General features: G+C 38.8%; 1 protein-coding gene across 3 annotated transcripts in view; it reads left to right on the top strand.

Annotated features, from left to right (window-relative positions):
• The window catches only part of VIRMA (vir like m6A methyltransferase associated), a 64,802-nt gene extending 43,803 nt beyond the window's left edge, over positions 1 to 20,999 (top strand). For all 3 annotated transcript variants that reach the window (XM_005563715.4, XM_045398509.2, XM_073999094.1), the window contains 10 exons: positions 132 to 384; positions 3,795 to 4,012; positions 9,609 to 9,741; positions 12,712 to 12,864; positions 13,306 to 13,466; positions 14,556 to 14,652; positions 16,693 to 16,859; positions 17,617 to 17,948; positions 19,441 to 19,584; positions 20,661 to 20,999. In XM_005563715.4, coding sequence (XP_005563772.2) covers positions 132 to 384; positions 3,795 to 4,012; positions 9,609 to 9,741; positions 12,712 to 12,864; positions 13,306 to 13,466; positions 14,556 to 14,652; positions 16,693 to 16,859; positions 17,617 to 17,948; positions 19,441 to 19,584; positions 20,661 to 20,815 — 1,813 coding nt within the window. In that variant the 3' untranslated portion in view covers positions 20,816 to 20,999. The remainder of the gene's footprint in view (positions 1 to 131; positions 385 to 3,794; positions 4,013 to 9,608; positions 9,742 to 12,711; positions 12,865 to 13,305; positions 13,467 to 14,555; positions 14,653 to 16,692; positions 16,860 to 17,616; positions 17,949 to 19,440; positions 19,585 to 20,660) is intronic.
• The last annotated feature ends 2,238 nt before the right edge of the window (positions 21,000 to 23,237 follow it).

The following is a 23,237-nucleotide window of genomic DNA, read 5'->3' as shown; positions in this document are numbered from 1 at the left end:
CATTATACCCAAGGAATTAAATGTTTTATGCAAAATTTGTGTAAGTTGATGTGTATTGAGAAATAAATATTAGTTAAACAATGCCTTAAGATCAAGAACTTTGTTTACTAAATGTATTGATTTTATTTCAGCACTTCAGAAGATAAAGAAAAACAGTATACTAGCCAAACCACCAGGTTGCTTGCTCTTCTTGATGCTCTGGCTTCAAACAAAGCTTGTAAATTAGCTATTTTGCATCTAATTAATGGAACTATTAAAGGTGATGAAAGATACGCAGAGATATTCCAGGATCTTTTAGCTTTGGTGCGGTCTCCTGGAGACAGTGTTATTCGCCAACAGTGTGTTGAATATGTCACATCCATTTTGCAGTCTCTCTGTGATCAGGTATTTATAGTTATTTTATAAAGTTTCTGTGTGTGTGTGTGTATTTAAGCATCTTGTGTAAATTTTGGCCGTGAATGAACAGCTCTCACCTATGTTTTATTATTCCTGCTATTGTTCATGGGTTTCTCTGAAGAGCTTTTTTCTTTCCTTTGTAAGATCATAACCTTGGGTAATTGCTTTATGTGCCACTGTTTCGGTATTTTTTAGGGTCTAATTCATTTTCCTTCCAATTACATTACACAGGTCATTCTTTTTTTTGAGATGGAGTCTCATTCTGTCGCCCAGGCTGGAGTGCAATGGTGCGATCTCAGCTCACTGCAGCCTCTGCCCCTCCAGGTTCAAGTGATTCTCCTGCCTCAGCCTCCCGAGTAGCTGGGATTACAGGCACATACCACCATGCCTGGCTAATTTTTGTATTTTTAGTAGAGACAGGGTTTCACCATGTTTGTCGGGCTGGTCTTGAACTCCTGATCTCAGGTGATCCATCTGCCTCAGCCTCCCAAAGTGCTGGGATTACAGACGAGAGCCACCATGCCTGGCTACGCCAAGTCATTCTTAAATTTCATAGCTTGATTGAATTAATGTGTTCTCTTGTTAGGGCAACATTTGAAGGCTACTACACTTTTAGTGTGTTTCAGACTACTTTGCTTATAGATGTTGGCTAACAGTAGTACTATTTTTTCCCTGTTGTCTATATTATTGACTTCCAGTTTATAGTTTCATGGGTTAATGAGAATTGTTTTAACTTTTTTTTTTTTTTTTTTGAGACGGAGTCTCGCTCTGTCGCCCAGGGAGTGCAGTGGCGATCTCGGCTCACTGCAAGCTCCGCCTCCCGGGTTTACACCATTCTCCTGCCTCAGCCTCCCAAGTAGATGGAATACAGGCGCCCGCCACCACGCCCAGCTAGTTTTTTGTATTTTTTTTTTTTTTTAGTAGAGACGAGGTTTCACCGTGTTAGCCAGGATGGTCTCGATCTCCTGATCTCGTGATCTGCCCGTCTTGGCCTCCCAGAGTGCTGGGATTACAGGCTTGAGCCACTGCGCCTGGCCTGTTTTAACTTTTAAAGCCCATTATGATTGAGATCTTTGGAGATTTCTATGCCTAATACCGTTTTAGCTTGTCAGAATGCTCTTGCTAAGTGGTCATCAAATGTGATTTTTTATTTCAGGCAGAATAGAGTCCCACGTTGGAAGACTATTTTTCTACCTTAACAGATTCTCAGTTTGGTTACCTTTAAGACCCAGGTCAAGAAAGAACTTTTTTGTGTGCGTGTGTGTGACTTGTTTTCACAAAGAAGGGGACCTGGTAGAAAGGGTATTCTAAGTGCTTGTACCTCAAAGTGTCCACTTGATTGGTATTTCTTATGTAATCCACTTTGGGTTGCATGACTACATTGAACAGTGCTATGGCATCCTAGCTGCCTTGGTCACACGAATCTCATTGATGGCCTCACTTTGCCATGTTTTCCTTCTGATTCAAGCCTTGTTTTATAGTTTTAAGCCAAGTTGAATATGAGTTTGCAGTATGTTGAAGTAATTAAAGATGATAAAACATAATCCAAAATGCTCTTGTAAAATTCAGTTTACTTTTGGCTGGGCGTGGTGGCTCACGCCTGTAATCCCAGCACTTTGGGAGGCCGAGGTGGGTGGATCACAAGGTCAGGAGTTTGAGACCAGCCTGGCCAATATGGTGAAACCCCATCTCTACTACAAAAAAACTAGCTGGGCGTGGTGGCGCGCATCTGTAGTCCCAGCTTGAACCCAGGAGGCGGAGGTTACAATGAGCCAAGATTGCGCCACTGCACTCCTGGGCAATAGAGGGAGACTTCATCTCAAAAAAAAATTCAGTTTACTTCTATAAAGAGTAGTGAGAGTTTTTAGAGTTATCATTAGCTAAACTTGCTTAGCATTGGAAAACTTGAATTTAGAAGTATATACATATATATAAAAAGTAGAGGGAACTATTTGATTGAAAGACTGTGGTTAAATGTTCATCTCCTCTATCCATCCAACTTTCTGATATTTTAAATTGTAGGGGGCTTTTTTTGTTTTTTTGTTTGCTTGTTTTTGAGATGGAGTCTGGTTCTGTTGCCCAGACTGGAGTGCAGTGGCACGATCTTGGCTCAATGCAACCTCCGTCTCCTGGGTTCAAGTGATTCTCTTGCCTCAGCTTCCCAGTAGCTGGGATTGCATGCATACACCACCATGCTTGGCTAATTTTTGTATTTTTGGTAGAGAAGGGTGTTTCACCATGTTGGCCAGGCTCGTCTTGAACTCCTTGCCTCAAGTAATCCACTTGCCTTGGCCTCCGAAAGTACAGGGATTACAGGTGTGAACCACTGTGCCGAGCCTTAAATTGCAGTATTAATGTATACTAAACTTTATTTCTGGCCAGGTGTGGTAGCTCATGCCTGTAATCCTAGCACTTAGGGAGGCTGAGGCAGGTGAATCACCTGAGGTCGGGAGTTCGAGACCAGCCTGACCAACATGGAGAAACCCTGTCTCTACTAAAAATACAAAATTAGCTGGGTGTGGCACCGCATGCCTGTAATCCCAGCTACTCGGGAGGCTGAGGCAGGAGAATTGCCTGAACCTTGGAGGCAGAGGTTGCCGTGAGCCGAGATTGTGCTATTGCGCTCCAGCCTGGGCAACAAGAGTGAAACTCCGTCTCAAAAAAAAAAAAAAAAGCTTTATTTCTCTGAAAAGTTTCTTTATAAACCAAAAAAGATACAAATGAATAAATAATACAGTACGTTAATTATTTTAGTACAAAATACTTTTTACCTTTAACCTTTTGAAAACAGAAACTATATTTACTGCAATACCGAAAGAAAAAAAATTTTTAAAGATGTCGTTTAAAAGTAAATCAAAATATTTAAATATTTATTCCTTTAGGTGTATATCCTCGTATTAACTTTTTTAAAAGGGAAAAGTAATTTCATTATTCTTTTTTTTTTTTTTTTGAGATGGAGTCTCGCTCTGTGGCCCAGGCTGGAGTGCAGTGGCTGGATCTCAGCTCACTGCAAGCTCCACCTCCCGGGTTCATGCCCTTCTCCTGCCTCAGCCTCCCGAGTAGCTGGGACTACAGGCGCCTGCCACCTCGCCCGGCTAGTTTTTTGTATTTTTTAGTAGAGACGGGGTTTCACCATGTTAGCCAGGATGGTCTCGATCTCCTGACCTCGTGATCCACCCGTTTTGGCCTCCCAAAGTGCTGGGATTACAGGCTTGAGCCACTGCGCCCGGCAATTTCATTATTCTTAATGTGTTTAAGTATATGTTTGGGATGGAACAGTAGCAACAATATTTTAACGAGATAGTTATTGAATATTAATTGCTATGTATTTCTCAAAAGTGCTAAGTGATGGTGATAATCATTTAAAAAATTGATTTTTTTCCCCTTGCTCCCCACAGGACATTGCACTTATTTTACCAAGCTCTTCTGAAGGTTCTATTTCTGAACTGGAGCAGCTCTCCAACTCTCTACCAAATAAAGAATTGATGGCCTCAATCTGTGACTGTCTGTTGGCTACGCTGGCTAACTCTGAGAGCAGTTACAACTGTTTACTGACGTGTGTCAGAACAATGATGTTTCTTGCAGAGCATGATTATGGATTATTTCATTTAAAAAGGTAATGATTTGTCTAATTTAATATACTCTTAGATTTATTTTTTTCATTCTGTCACTGCCCACCCACCCCACATTAATTCATACCTATTGTAGAAAGTTGAAGAAATGATTTCTTTCATGGGAGAAATTTTGTGTGTATGGAAAAGATTAATTAGCAATGAAAGGTCATGCTAATAATAGAATCTTTGGGATTAAAGATAATAAAATGAATAGATACACAAATTACTGTGGGCATGGTACGGTATTTGGAAGGAAATCTCACTGTTCCAGGGATGGTAATTCATGCCTTAAGGTCTTTGTTTCGTTGTTGTATCCTCAGAGGTGATGGATGCTAGAGGGATTTTATAGACCTTAAAGCTAAAATGCAGATTCTGTGTACAGTTCCTCAGTATCCATGGGGAATTGGATACCAAAATCTATAGATGCCCAAGTCCCTTATGTAAAACGGTACAGTATTTCTCTTATATACTTGAAATCACCTTAGGTTACTTATAATTATAATACAGTGTGAATGTTATGTAAATAATTTACGTAAATAATTTGCTCTATCTTAAAATTTGTATTATTTTTTATTCATATTGTTGTTTATTTATTTATAATATTTTCATTCCATGGTTGGTGGAATCTGTGGATGCAGAATCCATGGGTATGGAGAGCTGACCATATTTTGTTTTCTAGAGGAGTGGCTGGGACAAAATTAATCTGAACTTATATAAATAGCTGAGCATGGTGGCTCATATCTATAATTTCAGCACTTCAAGAGACTGAGGTGGGAGAATCGCTTGAGCCTGGTAGTTCAAGACTAGCCTGGGCAAAATAGGGAGACCTATCTCTATTAAAAAAATTTACAAAATTAGTTGGGCATGGTGGCACACACCTGTAGTCCCAACTACTTGGGAAGCTGAGGTGGGAGGATTGCTTGAGCCTGGGAGGTCAAGGCTGCAGTGAGCATGCCACTGCATTCTAGTCGGGGCAACAGAGCGAGACCTTGTCTCAAAAAAAAAGAAAAAGAAATGATATAAACCTCAGACTGCTCACTGTCAAGTATAATTTCTACTCTACTCTAATTTTTCTGTCCATGCCCTGATGTTTTTCTTTGCTAGGAGAAGGAAGAGGGAAGATACCTGGCTAGTACTTAGATTTATTAAACTACATGGGATTATGAGATAGTAAGGATGAGGAAACATACTTTTGCCTCTTTCTCATTAATTCTTGTAGCACTGGTTGAAAACTTACATTGCAGGTACTGTGTTTGGTGCTGGCTCTTCCTTTCTCCATCTCCTTGTCCTGACATACCTGTGTCTTCTGTATTTGCTCTCAGTTGATGGCACCTGCTTCACATCCATTCCTCATGCTCTGCCCCCATCCAATCTCTCACCAAAGCCTTTAACCTTTTTCCTATTGCCTAGATACTTACTCCATGTCCTTTGAAACTCACCTCATACACTGCACTTCCACAAAAGCCAAAAAGCTTTCCTAGTTGGGTTAGGTACTCCCACAAATTTTCTTCGTATACCTGTGCTGTTGTATTATTTATGATTTTGTTGGGTTTCCTAGACTTAATGTTTCTGGTCCTTTTTTCTTATCTGTAACCTTGTCCTAAGTCCTCTTAACCTATTCCCTTTTTCCCTTTTAACCTTTATCTCTCTGCTAAGCTCCAAGTAACCCATTAATCTACTTGATATTTCTACTTGACTATCTAATGGCATCTCATTAAGTCCTGTGGATTATTTCTCCAAAATACATCCTGAATCTGATCCCTCTTCTCTACCTCTGTAGCTATTACTTTTATCCAGGCCACTATCATTTCTAGCATAGCCCATTGCAATAGCCTCCTAATTGGTATCCTTGCTTCCACCATTTGGCTTTCTAAAATTCATTCTCTCAGAAGCCAGAGTAATCTTTTAAAACTTAAAACACGATTTCTGCTGAAATCCTTCTAATGGTTTCCTATTGTACCTCAATTAAAATGCAAACTCTCTATAATGATCTGTAAGGCTTTATAAAGTCTGGCCCTGAGTCGTCTTATAGCCCTTTTATCCTCACTTTTTGTTCACTTGTCAGGCTTATTCCTATCTCCAGGCTTGTTTGTTTTGTCCTAAAACGTTTTTCCCCTAGATTCTTTGATGACTTATTTTATCACTTCATTCTGGTATCTGTATGAATATATTTCCTGTCTAAATAGCCTGCCCTTTATGTCCCTGCTCATATTTTCCACTGCATTTTATGGATTTATACATCACACTATATGGATTCATTTCTTGTTTGCTTGTCTCCCTCACTAGAATATAAGCTACATTGACCACACTCCCCAGCACCTAGAAACCTGGTACCTAGTAGGCACTATGAAGGAATGAAAATACACACTAGATTCATCTAGTCCACAGACATTTATTGAATGCCTTCTTTGGACCAGGTACTGATTTTAGGTACTGGGAATTCAGTTAAAAAAAAAAAAAAAAATCCATGCCTTCTTGGTGCTTTCACTCTACTGTGGGTTGACAGACAATAAATAAGTAAATAAAATACATAGTATGTTACAGAAAAAACATAGAATACGGAAGAAGGATAGTAAGGGTCAGAGGTGAGGATGGCAGTTGCCATTTGAAATATGGGAACTTCATCAGGGAGCCCCTTGCACTTGCTAAAAAGGTGACCCTTGAACAAAGATGAAGACCTGAAAGAGGTGAGGAACAAAACATGCTAATATCCTGGAGAGAACAGTTGCAAAAAGCATGCCTCATATGTCTGAGAAACAATTTAAAACAATAAATGTGTTAATTTATATATGTTTTTGAGGAAGTGAATTAATACTAATATTTGGTGGGTTTTTTTGTCTGTCTCTTTGTTTTGAGATAGGTTCTAATGCTGTTACCCAGGCTGGAGTGTAGTGGCGTGATCTCAGCTCACTGCAGCCTCCGCTTCCTGGGCTCAAGCACTTCTCCTGATCCTCCTTCATTTGCATGAAAAAGACATTTCATGCAAGTTAAAAAAGTTAAAAAAAGACAAAGAAGGGTATTATATAATAATAGAAGGCCTTGCCCAATGGGAAAATAATACAATCCTAAACATATATGCACCTAACACTGGGCTTTGAAATTTATAAAACAATTAATAATAGAAATAAGAAATAAGACAGCAACGCAATAATAGTGGGGGGGACCTTAATACTCCACTGAAAGCATTAGAGAGGTCATCAAGACAGAAAGTCAACAAAGAAACAATAGATTTGAATTATACCTGGAACAAATGGACTTAACAGATAGATACAGAACATTCCATCCAAAAACCACAGAATATACATTCTACTGAATAGTGTGTGGAAATTTTATGCACTACCTCAGCCTTCCAAGTACTACTACAGGCACAAGCCACCATGCCTGGCTAATTTTTGTATATTTTGTAGAGCCAGGGTTTCAACTGGTGCCCAGGCTGGTCTTGAACTCCTGGGCTCAAGTGATCCACCTGTCTCTGCCTTCCAAAGTGCTGGGATTATAGGCGTGAGCCACCACACCTGGCCCATACTAATACTTTAACTTTGATCCAGTACCAGAAGTGAATTCTAGCATTTTCCCTTTCTTGATTATTTTATTCTCTAACAGTGAGAAATTCAGCTCTCATTATCTATATTTGCTTATTTGTTTAGCCCTAGTTTACAAATGAAGTAGCAGTCTCAAACTCATTACTAAACCATACTCCTGTGGGAAACAAATTGAGCAACAGGAGTACAGTGTTTGTATATGGTTCTTTTTGTCTGTAGCCTTTGTATATCCAGTCAAAAAGCTGTTTTTCAAAGTTATTTATGTCAGCTTCTTTCTTCTCTGTCTCCTTCAGTTTCGTTATATGGTTCATTTGTAATACAGTTGGATTCATTGGTCATAGTCTGCATTCTTTTTTTTTTTTTTGAGATGGAGTCTTGCACTTTCACCTGGGCTGGAGTGCAATTGTGCCATCTCGGCTCACTGCAACCTCCGCCTCCTGTGTTCAAGTGATTCTCCTGCCTCAGCCTCCTGAGTAGCTGGGATTACAGGTGCCCGCCACCACACCCAGCTAATTTTTTGTATTTTTTTTTCTTTTAGTAGAGACAGGGTTTCAGTGTGTTGGCCAGGCTGGTCTCGAACTCCTGACCTCGTGATCCGCCTGCCTCAGCCTCCCAAAGTGCTGGGATTACAGGCATTACAGATATAAAAAAATTATATCTAGTCAAATTTATATTTTATGGTGTACAGTTCTATGTGTTTTGACAGATGCTTAGAGTCATATAATTTGTTCTTATTGGTGACTAATTTTCTAGCAATCTGGATTGTTTTCAAATTTTGGTGGTTATGAATAAAGCTTTGCATACAGGTTTTTGTGTGAATCTCAGTTTTCATTTCTCTTGGGTAGACACTTAGGAGTGGGGTTACTGGGTTGTAAGATAGGTGTATGTTTAACCTTAAAAGAAACTACCAAACTGTTTTCCAAAGGAGAGATACCATTTTTCATTCCCACCAGCAGGGTATTAGAGCTCCAGTTGCTCCTCATCCTCACCAGAAGTTGGTATTGCAAGTTTTAAAATGTTAGGCATTCTAATAGGGCCCTAGTTTTTGATAGACCATGGAAGTAGGACTCACTTAAAGATTGTGTGTAGTGGTTAGTAATTGGTATAGTTCGATTTTGAACCCATGCTTTTTCCATTAACATTTTTATTTTTGAATTTAATCTATTTCTCTTTGTTGTCGCCCAGGCTGTAGTGCAGTGGCGCAATCTCGGCTCACTGCAACCTCCGTCTTCTGGTTTCAAGCAATTCTCCTGCCTCAGCCTCCACAGTAGCTGGGATTACAGGAATGCACCACCACACCTGGCTAATTTTTTGTATTTTTAGTAGAGACGGAGTTTTACTGTGTTAGCCAGTAACACAGTAGGTTGGGATCTCCTAACCTCGTGATCTTCCCGCCTTGGACTCCCAAAGTGCTGGGATTACAGGTGTGAGCCACCGTGCCCGGTCAAAAGGTTTATAAATAGGGAACTGGCAAGTTTTCTGTGTTAAGTTTTTTTTTTTTGAGATGAAGCCTCGCTCTGTCCTTCAAGCTGGAGTGCAGTGGCATGATTTTGGCTCACTGCAACTTCTGCCTCCCAGTCATTTAAGTGATTCTTCTGCCTCAGCCTCCTCCTGAGTAGCTGGGATTGCAGGCATGTGCCACCACTCCCTGTTAATTTTTGTATTTTTGTTTTTTTTAATAGACACCAGGTTTCACTATGTTGGCCAGGCTGCTCTGAAACTCCTGACCTCAAGTGATCCACACCCTTCGGCCTCCCAAAGCACCGGGATTACAGGCATGAGCCACCACACCCAGCCTCTTGTGTTAAATTTTATAAATGTATTATTTGGGGGAATTTTTTTTTTTTAAGAACTTGAAGCTTAGCTTTAAAAGGAGTTGGTAACTATTGATGCTTCTTTGTTATATTTGTGTACAAAGACACACCAAAGTACTTCTTAACATTTTAAAAAATGATGGAGTAAGTTTTATTCTGTCTGAACCGAGTTCATTTCTCATACCAGTTTTATACGCTCATATTTTAAGATAATATCTTCTCTTTATTTTCTTTATTTACAGTTCTTTAAGGAAAAACAGTAGTGCTCTGCATAGTTTACTGAAACGAGTGGTCAGCACATTTAGTAAGGACACAGGAGAGCTTGCATCTTCATTTTTAGAATTTATGAGACAAATTCTTAACTCTGACACAATTGTAAGTATGTGTGTGTTTGTGTATATATGTATGTATGTATTTGGTGTTTCTTAAATTTGAAATCTTTGGCTAGGTACGGTGGCTCACACCTGTAATCTCAGCACGTTGGTGGGCTGAGGTGGGAGGATCTCTTGGGGCCAGGAGTTTGAGACCAGACTGGGCAAAATAGTGAGACCCTGTCTTGAAAAAAAGAGAAATACTTTGCCATAAGTTAAATCACTTTATATATCAAATATCCAACGTAAAAAAGATCACTTTAGTTCATTTTATTTTATTTTATTTTAGATGGAGTCTTGCTCTGTCACCCAGACTGGAGTGCAGTAGCGCGATCTCGGCTTCCTGCAACCTCCACATACTGGGTTCAAGTGATTCTCCTGCCTCAGCCTCCTGAGTAGCTGGGATTACAGACACCCACCACCATGCCTAGCTAATTTTCTGTACTCTTTCAGTAGAGATTGGATTTCACCACATTGACCAGTCTGGTTTTGGACTCCCGATCTTAGGTGATCTGCCCACCTCGGCCTCCCAAAGTGCTGGGATTACAGGCATGAGCTACCGCACCTGGCCAAGTGCGTTCATTTTAAAATAATTCTTAGATGAGTGTGGTTGCGCATGCCTCTAATCCCATCACTTTGGGAGGCTGTGGTAGGAGGATTGCTTGAGCCCAAAAGTTTGAGGTCAACCTGTACAACACAGCAAAACTCTGTCTCTAGAAACAACAAAAATTAGCCAGATGTGGTGTGTCTACCAGTAGTCCCATCTATTTGAGAGACTGAGATTGGAGGATAGCTTGAGCCCAGGAGTTGGAGGCTGAAGTTAGCTATGATTGTGTCACTGCAGTCTAGTCTGGGTGACAGAGCAAGACACTGTCTCAAAAAAAAAAAAAAAAAAAAAAAAATTTATGACTTTGAGTTACCTTGCTAGGGCAACTCAGAATAATGAAGTTTTGTTAGTCTCTTAGTTATTTAATTTTTGTTACTTAATTTACTGATTGTTTTGGATGTTGTGATTTTGGGGTAACTGTAAAGTTTATTATGCTTTAGTATTTTTGGTCTATCATACAAACATGAATTAAAGATTATTGTCTCCACTCTAAAATCTTATTGTTAAAATAAAGATTTCTCTTATTAATATTTTCCAAAGTCATGGTATATTATGAGCACAATTCCAGAAGCCATTAATATGCCTGCCCTACTTAGTTTGGTGGCATGTGCCTCTGGCTGCTTAGGAGGCGGGGTCGGGGAAATCACTTGAACCTATGAATTCAAGGTTGCAGTGAGCTATGATTGTGCCAGTGTACTTCAGCCTGGGTGAAAGAGTGAGACACTCTCTCTCTGTTTTTTTTCTGAGATGAGGTCTCCATCTGACGCCCAGGCTGGAGTGCAGTAGCATGATCATGGCTCACTGCAGCCTTGACTTCCTTAGGCTCAGGTGATCCTTCCACCTCAGCCTCTTGAGTAGCTGGGACTTTAGATGTACACCATCACACCTAGCTAATTTTTGTATTTTTAGTAGAGATGGGATTTTGCCATGTTGCCCAGCCTGGTCTTGAGCTCCTGGGCTCAAGCAATCCACCTGCCTCAGCCTCCAAAAGTGCTGGGATTACAGGCATGAGCCACCATGCCTGGCCAACACTGTTTCTTAAAATAAGAAAAACAGGCTGGGCACGGTGGCTCACGCCTGTAATCTTAGCACTTTGGGAGGCCAAGGTACGTGTGGATCACTTGAGGTCAGGAGTTCAAAAGCAGCCTGGCCGACATGGTGAAACCTCGTCTCTACTAAAAATACAAAAAATTAGCTGGGCTTGGTGGTGGACGCCTGTAATCCCAGCTGCTTGGGAGGCTGAAACAGGTGAATCGTTCGAACCCAGGAGGCAGAGGTTGCAGTGAGCTGAGATTGCGCTGTTGCACTCCAGCCTGGGCAACAGTGTGTGACTCCATCTCAAAAAAAAAAAAAGAAAGAGAGAGAGAGAAAGAAAGAAAGATGGAAAGAAAGGAAGAAAGAAAGAAAAGAAAGAAAGAAAGGCAGACAGGTTAGGCAAGGTGGCTCACACTTGTAATCTCAGCATTTTGGGAGGTTGAGGTGGGAAGATTGCTTGAGCCCAGGATTTGAGATCAGCCTAGGTAACATAGTGAGACCCCATCTGTATGAAAAATTTTAAAATTAGCTGGGCATGGTGGCACGTGCTTGTAGTCAGTCCCAGGTACTTCGGAGGATGAGATGAAAGGATCACTTGAACCTGAAGAGGTCGAGGCTGCGGTGAACTATGATTGTGCCACTGCACTGCAGCCTGGGTGACATAGTGAGACCCTGTCTCGACAACAAAAAAACAAGGTTAAAGATTTTATACAATGTTTAGGTAGGCATACGGCTCTCTACCATAAGTGTATGTGACAATATGGATGGTTTTCCTATCATGAAGCAAGATTTATTTTCCTAGAAGGATTTTCTGGTATTGAAATGTTATCACTCCAGAATTCACTTTATTATGTAGCATACTTTTTAAAGCAGAAAATATTAACTTTTCTATGTGACAGAATATAGTCTTAAATATGATAGTTCTTTAGTTAAATATGATAGTTCTTTACTTGTCTGTGTTATCTTCAGAAAGATAATTTCAGGTTTCATCAGTTCTTTGTTATAGCAAGCATTTTATTAATTCTTGAGCATCAATCAGTGTGTCACATGTCCTGCAACTGCCAGTGTATTTGCCATTGGGTATTTTGTTGAAAAATCTTGATGCCAGTAAAATATATGTTTACCAATTTAAATATTTTGTGAGTCTTACTCAAAGAAAGCATACTTCACCTTTGATCTAAATCATTCTTAAAACTAGCCATTTGTACTGATGTAAAAATCAAAACATTGAAAGAAAGATTGCAGCATATGGCTTAGATAATATGAGTAAGTGTGGATGCATCTTTGTAAATTTCTCTGCTCTCAAATTTAACTTATGTGTGACATTTACAGGGATGTTGTGGAGATGATAATGGTCTCATGGAAGTAGAGGGAGGTCATCCATCTCGGACGATGAGTATTAATGCTGCAGAGTTAAAACAGCTTCTACAAAGCAAAGAAGAAAGTCCAGAAAATTTGTTCCTTGAACTAGAGAAGCTTGTTTTGGTAAAAAAGAAAAACAAAAACAGAGCATTCCTAAGGCTTATTTTCCTCTCAGTTTGACTAGTACAAATATTTCATAGTGACATTTTTTAAAATAGTGAACCTTTAGTTGGGTATTTATACCATTTCAGATAACTCTTTGAATTAACAATTTGAAGTGAAGTCCTCCATCCTGTTATGAATTTTAAGGAGTACATGAAGACAGTAGTTTTTGAATTGTCTGTTCTTTGGATGCAGGGTACCCTCTTGCTGCTGTTGTTTAGAAATAAAATGACAAGTGTTTTGGTGTTTGTTTTATTTTAATATGTTTAATGTTAATAATTTCTGGACAGTGTTCCAGATTTCTTAGTAATAAAACATACAGCCTTTTCTACTAAAGAGTCAGTAGGTTTACAGATATAAGTTTTACCTGCACCTTCTTATTCTGCTTTTTTTTGTATATAGGAACATTCAAAAGATGATGACAATCTGGATTCTTTGTTGGACAATGTAGTTGGACTTAAGCAGATGCTGGAGTCATCAGGTGACCCTTTACCTCTCAGTGACCAGGATGTAGAACCAGTACTTTCAGCTCCAGAATCTCTTCAGAATTTGTTTAACAATAGGTAAAATACACAATGTTTTATAATTGAGTAGATGTTGGTTTTATAATGGCTATAGGCTAGGGAGGGCCAGCAAACTTTTTTTTTCTATAAAGGGCCAAATAGTAAGAATTCTAGGCTTTGCAGGCCACATATAGCCTCTGTTGTGTATTCTTCTGTAGTTTTTTTTTTTTTTAATTTATACAAATCATGCTAGCTTGCAGGCTGTACAGAAACAAGCTAGCAGATAAAATCAGGGCTTTGTTTTATTTTACTGAAAGGTCAAAACTTGTTACAGCAGAATTAGTTTTCAAGTTATTTGTTTTTAAGGATACTTAGGTTTTAATTGCCGTTTGGAGTTTCTTTTTTAGGTGCTACTTTTAATACTTCAGAAAGTAATAATTTTAATTGTACCTTCCACAGATTTTACTTGAAGATAAGCTAAAAGACTGGGCGTGTTGGCTCACGATATAATCCCAGCACTTTGGAAGGCTGAGGCAGGAAGATAGCTTGAGCTCAGGAGTTTGAGACTAGCCTGGGCAACATGGAGACCCTATCTCTACAAAAAAATTTTTAAAAATTAGCTGGGTGTGGTGGTGCACACCTGTGGTCCCAGCTACTAGGGAGGCTAAGGTGGGAGGATCACTTGAGCCCAGGAGATCACGACTGCAGTGAGCTGTGATTGTGCCACTGCACTTCAGCTGGGTAACAGAGCAAGACCCTGTCTCAAAAAAAAAAAAAAAAAAAAAAAAAAGGGTTAGGCGCGGTGGCTTACGCTTGTAATCCCAGCACTTTGGGACTTTGGGAGGCCAAGGCGGGCAGATCACGAGGTCGGGAGATCGAGATGATCCTGGCTAACACAGTGAAACCCTGTCTCTACTAAAAATACAAAAAATTAGCCTAGAGTGGTGGCGGGTACCTGTAGTCTCAGCTACTCAGGAGGCTGAGGCAGGAGAATGGCGTGAACCTGGGAGGCGGAGCTTGCAGGGAGCCGAGATTGCACCACTGCACTCCAGCCTGGGTGACAGAGTGAGACTCCGTCAAAAAAAAAAAAAAAAATTTGAAATTTGATTTTGGAATTCTGCTTTTCACCAGATACTTTTCTTGTTCCAGGACTGCCTATGTGCTTGCTGATGTCATGGATGATCAGTTGAAATCTATGTGGTTCACTCCATTTCAGGCTGAAGAGATTGATACAGATCTGGATTTGGTATATAAATTATTTTATTACTAAATATTTAGAAAAATTTTAGTTTTTTCTGTTTCTTTGTATATTGTTAGCATTATAGTAGTTTCTATATTTTATGGCTGTTAAAATCTACTTGGAGGCCAGTTCTACATTATTTTTATGCCACTTGCCCACTTTATGGCATCCAGAAAGTTTTTTCTGCTTCTTTTTTGCTTCTTTCTAGTTAGTGATCTGTATTTTGAGGTTGCGACTTTTTTGTTTATTTTTTATTTTTATTTTTATTTTTTTGAGACAATCTATTCTGTCATCCAGGCTGGAGTGCGGTGGTGCGATCTCAGCTCACTGCAACCTCTGCCTCCTGGGTTCAAGCAATTTTCCTGCCTCAGCCTCCTGAGTAGCTGGGATTACAGGCGTGTGCCATCACACCTGGCTAATTTTTTTGTATTTTTAGTAGAGATGGGGTTTCACCATGTTGGTCAGGCTGGTTTCAAACTCCTGACCTTGTGATCCGCCTGCCTTGGCCTCCTAGAGTGCTGAGATTACAGGTGTGAGCCACCACACCCAGCCAAAAAAAAATTTTTTTTTACTATAGATAAAGTCTCACTATGTTACCCAGGTTGGTCTCAAACTCCTAGCCTCAAACAATCCTCTCTCTTTGGCCTCCCAAAGTGATGGGATTACAGGCATGAACCAGATTACAATCATTTGGCCAGAGAATGTGACTTAAGGGAAAAATCACACTTTTTCATAAGTTCTATGAAGCACTTTGTTTTCTTACATTGACAGGGTATAGAATAGAGAAAAGTATCCTACAAAACAACAGTTTATTCTTGCATTTGGGTTTAAGATGAGGAACGGTTGTGCTATGGTGTGGCTCTCAGTTTGGAAATTTGTAAAGAGTATATTTGTTATGATATAGTATGAATGGGAATTGACATTCTTAAACATAATGTTGAATAGGTAACAGTATAATTAACTACTTAAAATTTAATACAGTCTGTTTTATGCTTCTCAGAGATGTCGTAGGGAGAATTATTTTAGCCACATCTTAATATACTGCATATTGTTCCTTTATCAAAGAAACATACTGGTGTTCATCATGTACAATAAAACTAAAAGAATGATGTGCTTCACATTTGTATTCAGTGTGTTGAGAGCTGCTTTTCCTTTTTTAAAAAAACCACATACAATTCAATTAGAAGTGCATTAAAATTAATTTCTTTTTAGTGCAAGCTGTTCAGTGATTCTTTAAAACTGTCCTTTCCAGTAGAATTTTATGCAAGAATGCAAATATTTTGTAGTCTGCCCTGTCCAAAACAGTAGCCTCATGTGCATGTTGTACAGTGGAAATGTGGATGACTAGGGAACTGAATTTTATTTTGATTTAATTTTGATTAATTTAAATTTAGATAGGCACATGTGGTTAGTGGCTACCATGTTGGGCAGCACAGGTATAAAATATTTGTTAAAAGTTACTAATTTCATAACTTTAAGTTGAATCACAACTGTCTTGTGATGATAATTGTAACCCTCTGGATTAGAGAAATTTTAGGTATCTTACATTTGATAAATTTGAATAAAACCTAAGTAAACTGAATGTTGATTTCCCTGAAAGTAAACTTAGATGGGAACCTCATTAAATGCATAGAGCTTTTGGGAATCTGGCATAGAATTTTTTTGTGACAGAAATGTTGACTATATAAGACTGGCAGAGTATGTTATTTTCAGATTCTTTTTTTGGAAAAGTTCAGGAGATAGTACAGTGTTAATTTATATAAACAAATACTGAGTTTCCTGCTCAGGCATCAAAAGTCTCCTAGATTAATAGCCCTGCTTTGAAGAATGCCACACACAAAAACAGTAGCATTACTACGACGTGTGTGTGTGTTTTTAAACTACCAATGCCATTTGCTTTTTAAAAAGATGAGGGAAAGAGGTAGATCTTTAATTTATTTCTTATGAGAGGCAAATATAATTTATAGGTAATAAGAATTTCTGTAGTCAAATATTATGCCAATAATTACATTTAATATGTATTTTGTTTCATTATTATGACTGCAGGTAAAGGTCGACTTAATTGAACTCTCTGAAAAATGCTGTAGTGACTTTGATTTGCACTCAGAATTAGAGCGCTCATTTTTGTCAGAACCATCATCTCCAGGAAGAACCAAGACTACTAAAGGATTCAAACTTGGGAAGCACAAGCATGAGACCTTTATAACTTCAAGGTAAAATTTATTCCACTGAAGAGCTCAATTTTGGTCATATAAACTTATGTATTTTAGTGTATTTTAAGATAGACACATGCGGCCGAGCATGGTGGCTCACGCCTGTAATCCCAGCACTTTGGGAGACTGAGGCGGTTGGACCACGAGGTCAGGAGATCGAGACCATCCTGGCTAACACGTTGAAACCCCATCTCTACTAAAAATACAAAAAAAAAAAATTAGCTGGTTGTGGTAGTGGGCACCTGTAGTTCCAGCTGCTCAGGAGGCTGAGGCAGGAGAATGGCGTGAACCCAGGAGGTAGAGCTTGCAGTGAGCTGAGATTGTGCCACTACACTCCAGCCTGGGTGACAGAGCAAGATTCTGTCTCCAAAAAAAAAAAAAAGATACGCACGTGCTGTTAAACTGGAAAGGAAGTTAACCTAACATTCGAATCATGAACATTGTTTGGATTTTTTTATTTAAACATAATTTGGCCAGTATATACCCAGTACATTTGTTATATTGTTTTTTTACAAGACTTTGGAAGGTTTGAATAAGAAGTAAACTGGATTATTTTAAAACATTGTTATTCATAACAATGAAATGTGAGTACCTTTCTTAGCTAGTTTGTTGTATTATCCCAGAAGTGTGATAGATCCTTGCAAAGTTAACAGAATTGGAGCACAAAAAAATTGAAATATAATTTTGAGTATTATAAAGATTGTTTTTGCAGAAATCTGAAAGAAAAATGTTTTATGGTATGTTTTTGTTTTAATAGTGGAAAATCTGAATACATCGAACCTGCCAAACGAGCTCATGTTGTGCCACCACCAAGAGGAAGGGGCAGGGGAGGATTTGGACAGGGTATACGACCTCATGATATTTTTCGTCAGAGAAAACAGAACACAAGTAGACCACCATCTATGCATGTGGATGACTTTGTTGCTGCTGAAAGTAAAGAAGTGGTTCCTCAAGATGGAATACCCCCACCAAAACGGCCACTCAAAGTTTCACAGAAGATTTCATCCCGTGGTGGGTTTTCAGGCAATAGAGGAGGACGGGGTGCTTTCCACAGTCAGAATAGGTTTTTCACACCACCTGCTTCAAAAGGTAACTAATTAGTATGTATTCTCTAATGGGTTAGAATATTGGAATGTTAAAATATTGAATGAAAGTGATTTAGATGGAAGAGATTCAGATCAACTGTTTTCCTGTTGCTACAGTTGAGCCACCTCTGGACTAGTGGTACTGTTTGCAGAGTACTCTATTGGACAGAAGAAAGAAACTTTTTTTTTCAATGAACCTTTCATACATTGTACTTCTAAGAATGAATTTAGAAGTCTTGGCTAATTATTTTCCCTTTTTTTTTTTTTTTTTTTTTCCTGAGACATGAGTCTTGCTCTGTCGCCCAGGCTGGGGTGCAGTGGTGTGATCTCATCTCACTACCAACTCTGCCTCCCTGGTTCAAATGATTCTCCTGCTTCAGCCTCCCAAGTATCTGGGACTACAGGCATGCCCCACCGTGCCCAACTAATTTTTGTATTTTTAGTAGAGACGGGGTTTTGTCATGTTTGCCAGGCTAGTCTCAAACTCCTGACCTCAAGTGATCCACCCACCTTGGCTTCCCAAAGTGCTGAGATTACAGGTGTGAGCCACCGTGCTTGGCCTTATTTTCCTTTTTACATTGAGAATTATACATTTTCTGAGTAATACCCTTACATTATTTTCACAATTATACTTAACAGTTTTCTTAAGATTGTTCTGTGCAGCTCACCATTGATCTGCCTAATCTGCTTGCTTTCTTATGCTACATTTAGTTTGTTTGAAATTGTTACAGGATTTTTTTTTTTTTTTGAAACAGAGTTTCGCTCTTATTGCCCAGGCTGGAGTGCAGTGGCACAATCTCAGCTCACTGCAACCTCTGCTTCTTGGTTTCAAGCGATTCTCCTGCTTCAACTTCCTGAGTACGCATGTGCCAGCACACCCGGCTAATTATTAGTAGAGATGGAATTTCACCATGTTGGCCAGGCTGGTCTCGAACTCCTGATCTCAGGTGATCCACCAGCCTTGGCCTCCCAAAGTGCAGGGATTACAGGCATGAGCCACTGCACCTGGCCTTACAAGATTTTAGAAACTAGGGATACTTACAGAAATTATACTTTAGTAGTGGATTGATAACCATATTTTCATACCTGCTGAGTTAGGAGGGTGAGAGTGAAAGAGAATCTGTGTTTATATTAATAACAAACACTTAGATTAGGTGTGTCAGGAACTTTTATAAGCATTTTACATATTATAACCTCACGTCAACCCCATTTGGCAAGTTCTCTTAGTACCCCTAATTTGCGGAAGAGAAAATTGTCAGTCAGCTGACCAGGGCACATAAATACAAGTGGCAGAACCAGTATTTGATCCCTGGCAGTTTGGCTCTAGAGTCTCTGCTCTTAACCACTGTGATGCTGCCACTATATATATAGTACAGTCAATTTACAAAATTTCAGTTTCTTTTCCATTCTGTTGAAGATTAAGAAAAATCTGTCATTTAAAAGAATCCAACTGAAGTTGTGAAAAAAGTGATTTTGATTGTGCTGTTTGTGTTTAGGAAACTACAGTCGTCGGGAAGGAACAAGAGGCTCCAGTTGGAGTGCTCAGAATACTCCTCGAGGAAATTACAATGAAAGTCGTGGAGGCCAGAGCAATTTTAACAGAGGCCCTCTTCCACCATTACGACCCCTTAGTTCTACAGGTATACATCCTTGCTACTTGATATTGCTGAGAGAAGGGAAGTGAATTCTTCCTTTTTAAATTGTTGATATATACAGAGGGGGCTAGGGGTGCTAAACTTCCCCATCCCCTTGCCCCACGCAGTCAAAAATCTAAGTATAATTTTTGACTTCCCCAGAACCTAACTACTGATAGTATGCTGTTGACTGGCAGCCTTACAGATAACATAAACAGTTGATTGACACATATTTTATATATTATATATTATATAATGTATTACAATTAAATAAGCTGGAGAAAAGAAAATGTTATTAAGAAAATCTTAAGGAAAAGAAAATACATTTACTATTAAGTGGAAGTGGATCTTCGTAAAGGTCATCACATTCCATAGGCTGAGGAAAAGGAGGAGAGGTCTTACTTTCTTAGGAGTAGCAGAGGTGAAAGAAAATCCACATATAACTGGACCCAGGCAGTTGAAACCCATGTTGTTCAAGGGTCAGCTGTACTCTCATTCTGGGAGAGAATATTTTAGAGTATAGACTTAAAGTTCTAACATTTATATCCTTGAATAAATGCCCAATATACATCTTCTATAAAAATAATCAAATTTTTAGTTTCTGAACTGTTTGTATAATCTGAACAGTTTCATGGTGCTGTGCTCTTATTTTTATGTTTCAGTAATGAAAGTCAATGCTTAAGGTACCTTTCTGACCACAAAGTATTTTAATAACAGAGATACCTTTATATAGCATATTTTTTTTTGCTTATTGTCTTAGGCGTGTAAGCACATAACTTTTTTTTTTTTAAAACATCACCATATCTAGTCCAGAATGTTGCTCATCAGAAGTAGCTTTTGGTTTCAAATGCACATTTAAAAAAAATAACAAGTTTTATTTGGGATATAATTCTTATATACCATATAGTTTACCTGTTTAAAATGTATAATTCAACAATCTTCACCCCGTTCACAGTGCTTGCACATGAGTTTTAAAAGAGAAAAGAGTAATTCTTGGTTTGAGCTCAGTGACGTAGATTAGTATTTACATGCTTGGAAAAGAAAGGACGTTGGAACTAAAAACTGTATTTTTTCTTTTACAGGTTACCGCCCAAGTCCTCGGGACCGTGCTTCTAGAGGTCGTGGGGGACTTGGACCTTCCTGGGCTAGTGCAAATAGCGGCAGTGGAGGCTCAAGAGGAAAGTTTGTTAGTGGAGGAAGTGGTAGAGGTCGTCATGTACGCTCCTTTACACGATAAGAATCCTTTTGGGAACATCTTAACTGTATATGAACATTTTGTGAGGACAATAAAAATAAGACATTGAAGGACCAATTTAGACTTAGCAGTTATCTGGAGACATCTGAGAGAATATTTTTATCTGAAGAAAGCAGATTTTGTTTGATACCTAACAAGATTTCAATAAAAATCCAAACTTTGTATGTACGTTTCTATATATTTTCCCTTTTTTTGTATGACTATTTATTTAGAAAATTTCTAGGTAGAAAAACTGAATGACGTTTTGTATTTTTCTTGCCTATAGCACAGATGTTCTCAAACTTTCTCAGCTCATGACACTATTTAGTGCCTCAGTACTTTTTTCACAGCATACCTGGTCCAAAAGAATTATCTAATACTTGTGTTTATTAAGCAGTTAGGTACAATGGCTTAATAAGAATGTACATCATCACCACTAGTAACTGTGGACACTGCATGTCTCAAACCTTGGAATCAGTGTCATTTTCTTTTCCTCTCTGCTTCTTGCACAGTACTTTTTATCAAACTGCTGAAAACCGAGTTTTGTAAAGATATGTTGTTATAGAAAGGAATATAATGCTATTTAATGTTGAAAATGTAAACTACCTCGAAGTAGTAGTTTATGTTATGTCCAACAGGTGTTGCTATGTTTTTCTCAAAAATTTAAAAATATTGTGTGGCACCCATGTTAATTTGCTAAGGTGCCCTGGTACACAGTTTGGGAACCATGGCTGTACCAAAAGAAACAAAATACTCCTCTCCTTTGTATTAGAAATCTGAACTTTGCATTTCAGCTTTGGACCTACTGACACTATTTTATTATACAAATTGTTTAAAGCTTAAAATAAGGAATGTCCTAATACTCTTATTTTGGGAATCAGAAACATCTAATAAAAGCTGAACTTTATATATATATAGAAATAAAGCTTACAACTTTGAGAAAGTAGCCATATTTTCCCCAAGATAATGTCTTAACACACTGAGTCTATGTAAGTGGCATAAAATACAGAGTTCTCTTAATCAGAAAAGGAGTGTATGAGTCTCATCCATCCTTTTATCAATCTGTTTTGGGGAATTATTTGTGACTGAATACAATCTTCATTAAGAAAACACCTTGAAGCAAAGCTTAGCTGTAAAGAATCAGATGTTTAGGTGAAAGGTTATGGCAATCTTTTCATAACTAGTGGCCTTGAAAAACCCAAGTGTCTTGAGCTGCTGTAAGAAAATACCATAGACTGGGTGGCTTAAACAATAGAAATTTATTTCTCACAGTTCTGGAGGCCTGGAAGCCCAAGATCAGGGTGTCAGCATGGTTGGGTTCCAGTGAGGGCCCTCTTCCTGGCTTGTATGCAGCTACCTTTTTAAGTGCTCACATAGTCTTTCCTTGGTGCTTGCTTAGAGAGAGAGAGAGCTCTTGTGTCTTTTTCTTCTTCTAAAGGCACTATTCCCATCATGAACATCTCATCCTCATGATCTAATCTAAATCACAGTACCTCCCAAAGGTCCCACCCTTTCTAGTACTACCACATTGGGGGTTAGGAGTTCAACATACGAATTTGGGGAAACACAAGACTCAGCTCATTGTGTCAAGATAACTTAAATCCCCTTTGATCCTTAAACCTAATAGGCTCATTTTCCCCAAAGATATAGTTTACACATTAGGTAAAGTTCAAAATTTGCCCCAATATCTGACACAAATACATGTAAAAAATAGTTAATTTTTCTTAAGTAACTATCTTTCTAAAGTTACTTTCTTAAGTAACTTTCTAAATAAGAACATGGCCATATATAGAAACGTAATTTCTTGGTTTGTTTTTTAGCATTAAGCGGGATATAATCTTTGAGAAATATCAGAAAGCTGTTTTTGCTGTTTAATACCCAGTAATTCAGACCAATGAAGGTAATAAATTATTAGTGTAGAAACAAATTAATGCCAGGCAAATTTAAAATGTCTTGAGTGACTACAAGTCCCAGATAAATGAGAAGGGAAGGAATCCACCATGTTGAGCAGCCCTTACATGCAAAAATCACTTAGTCCTTGTAACAATCCAGCATAGGTGGTATTATCTAATTTTACAGATGGAAAAAGCTGAAGAGCTTGACTCAAGCATGGTAGAAACAGGATTTAAAATCAGGTTGGGTGGTTCATGCCTGTAATCCCAGCACTTTGGGAGGCTAAGGCAAGAGGATCACTTAAGCCCAGGAGTTTGAGACTAGCCCTGGCAATATAGTGAGACCCTGCCACTACAGAAAATTTAAAAATTAGCTGAGTGAGGCCAGGCATGGTGGCTCATGCCTGTAATCCCACCACTTTGGGAGGCCTAGGCGGGCAGATCACCTGAGGTTGGGAGTTTGAGATCAGCCTTACCAACATAGTGAAACCCTGTCTCTACTAAAAATACAAAAATTAGCTGGACACGGTGGC

This window comes from Macaca fascicularis, chromosome 8 (assembly GCF_037993035.2).
Source record: "Macaca fascicularis isolate 582-1 chromosome 8, T2T-MFA8v1.1".
Lineage (NCBI taxonomy): Eukaryota > Metazoa > Chordata > Mammalia > Primates > Cercopithecidae > Macaca > Macaca fascicularis.
The sequence above is the reverse complement of the archived record's forward strand: the minus strand, read 5'-3'. Positions and strand labels throughout refer to the sequence as shown.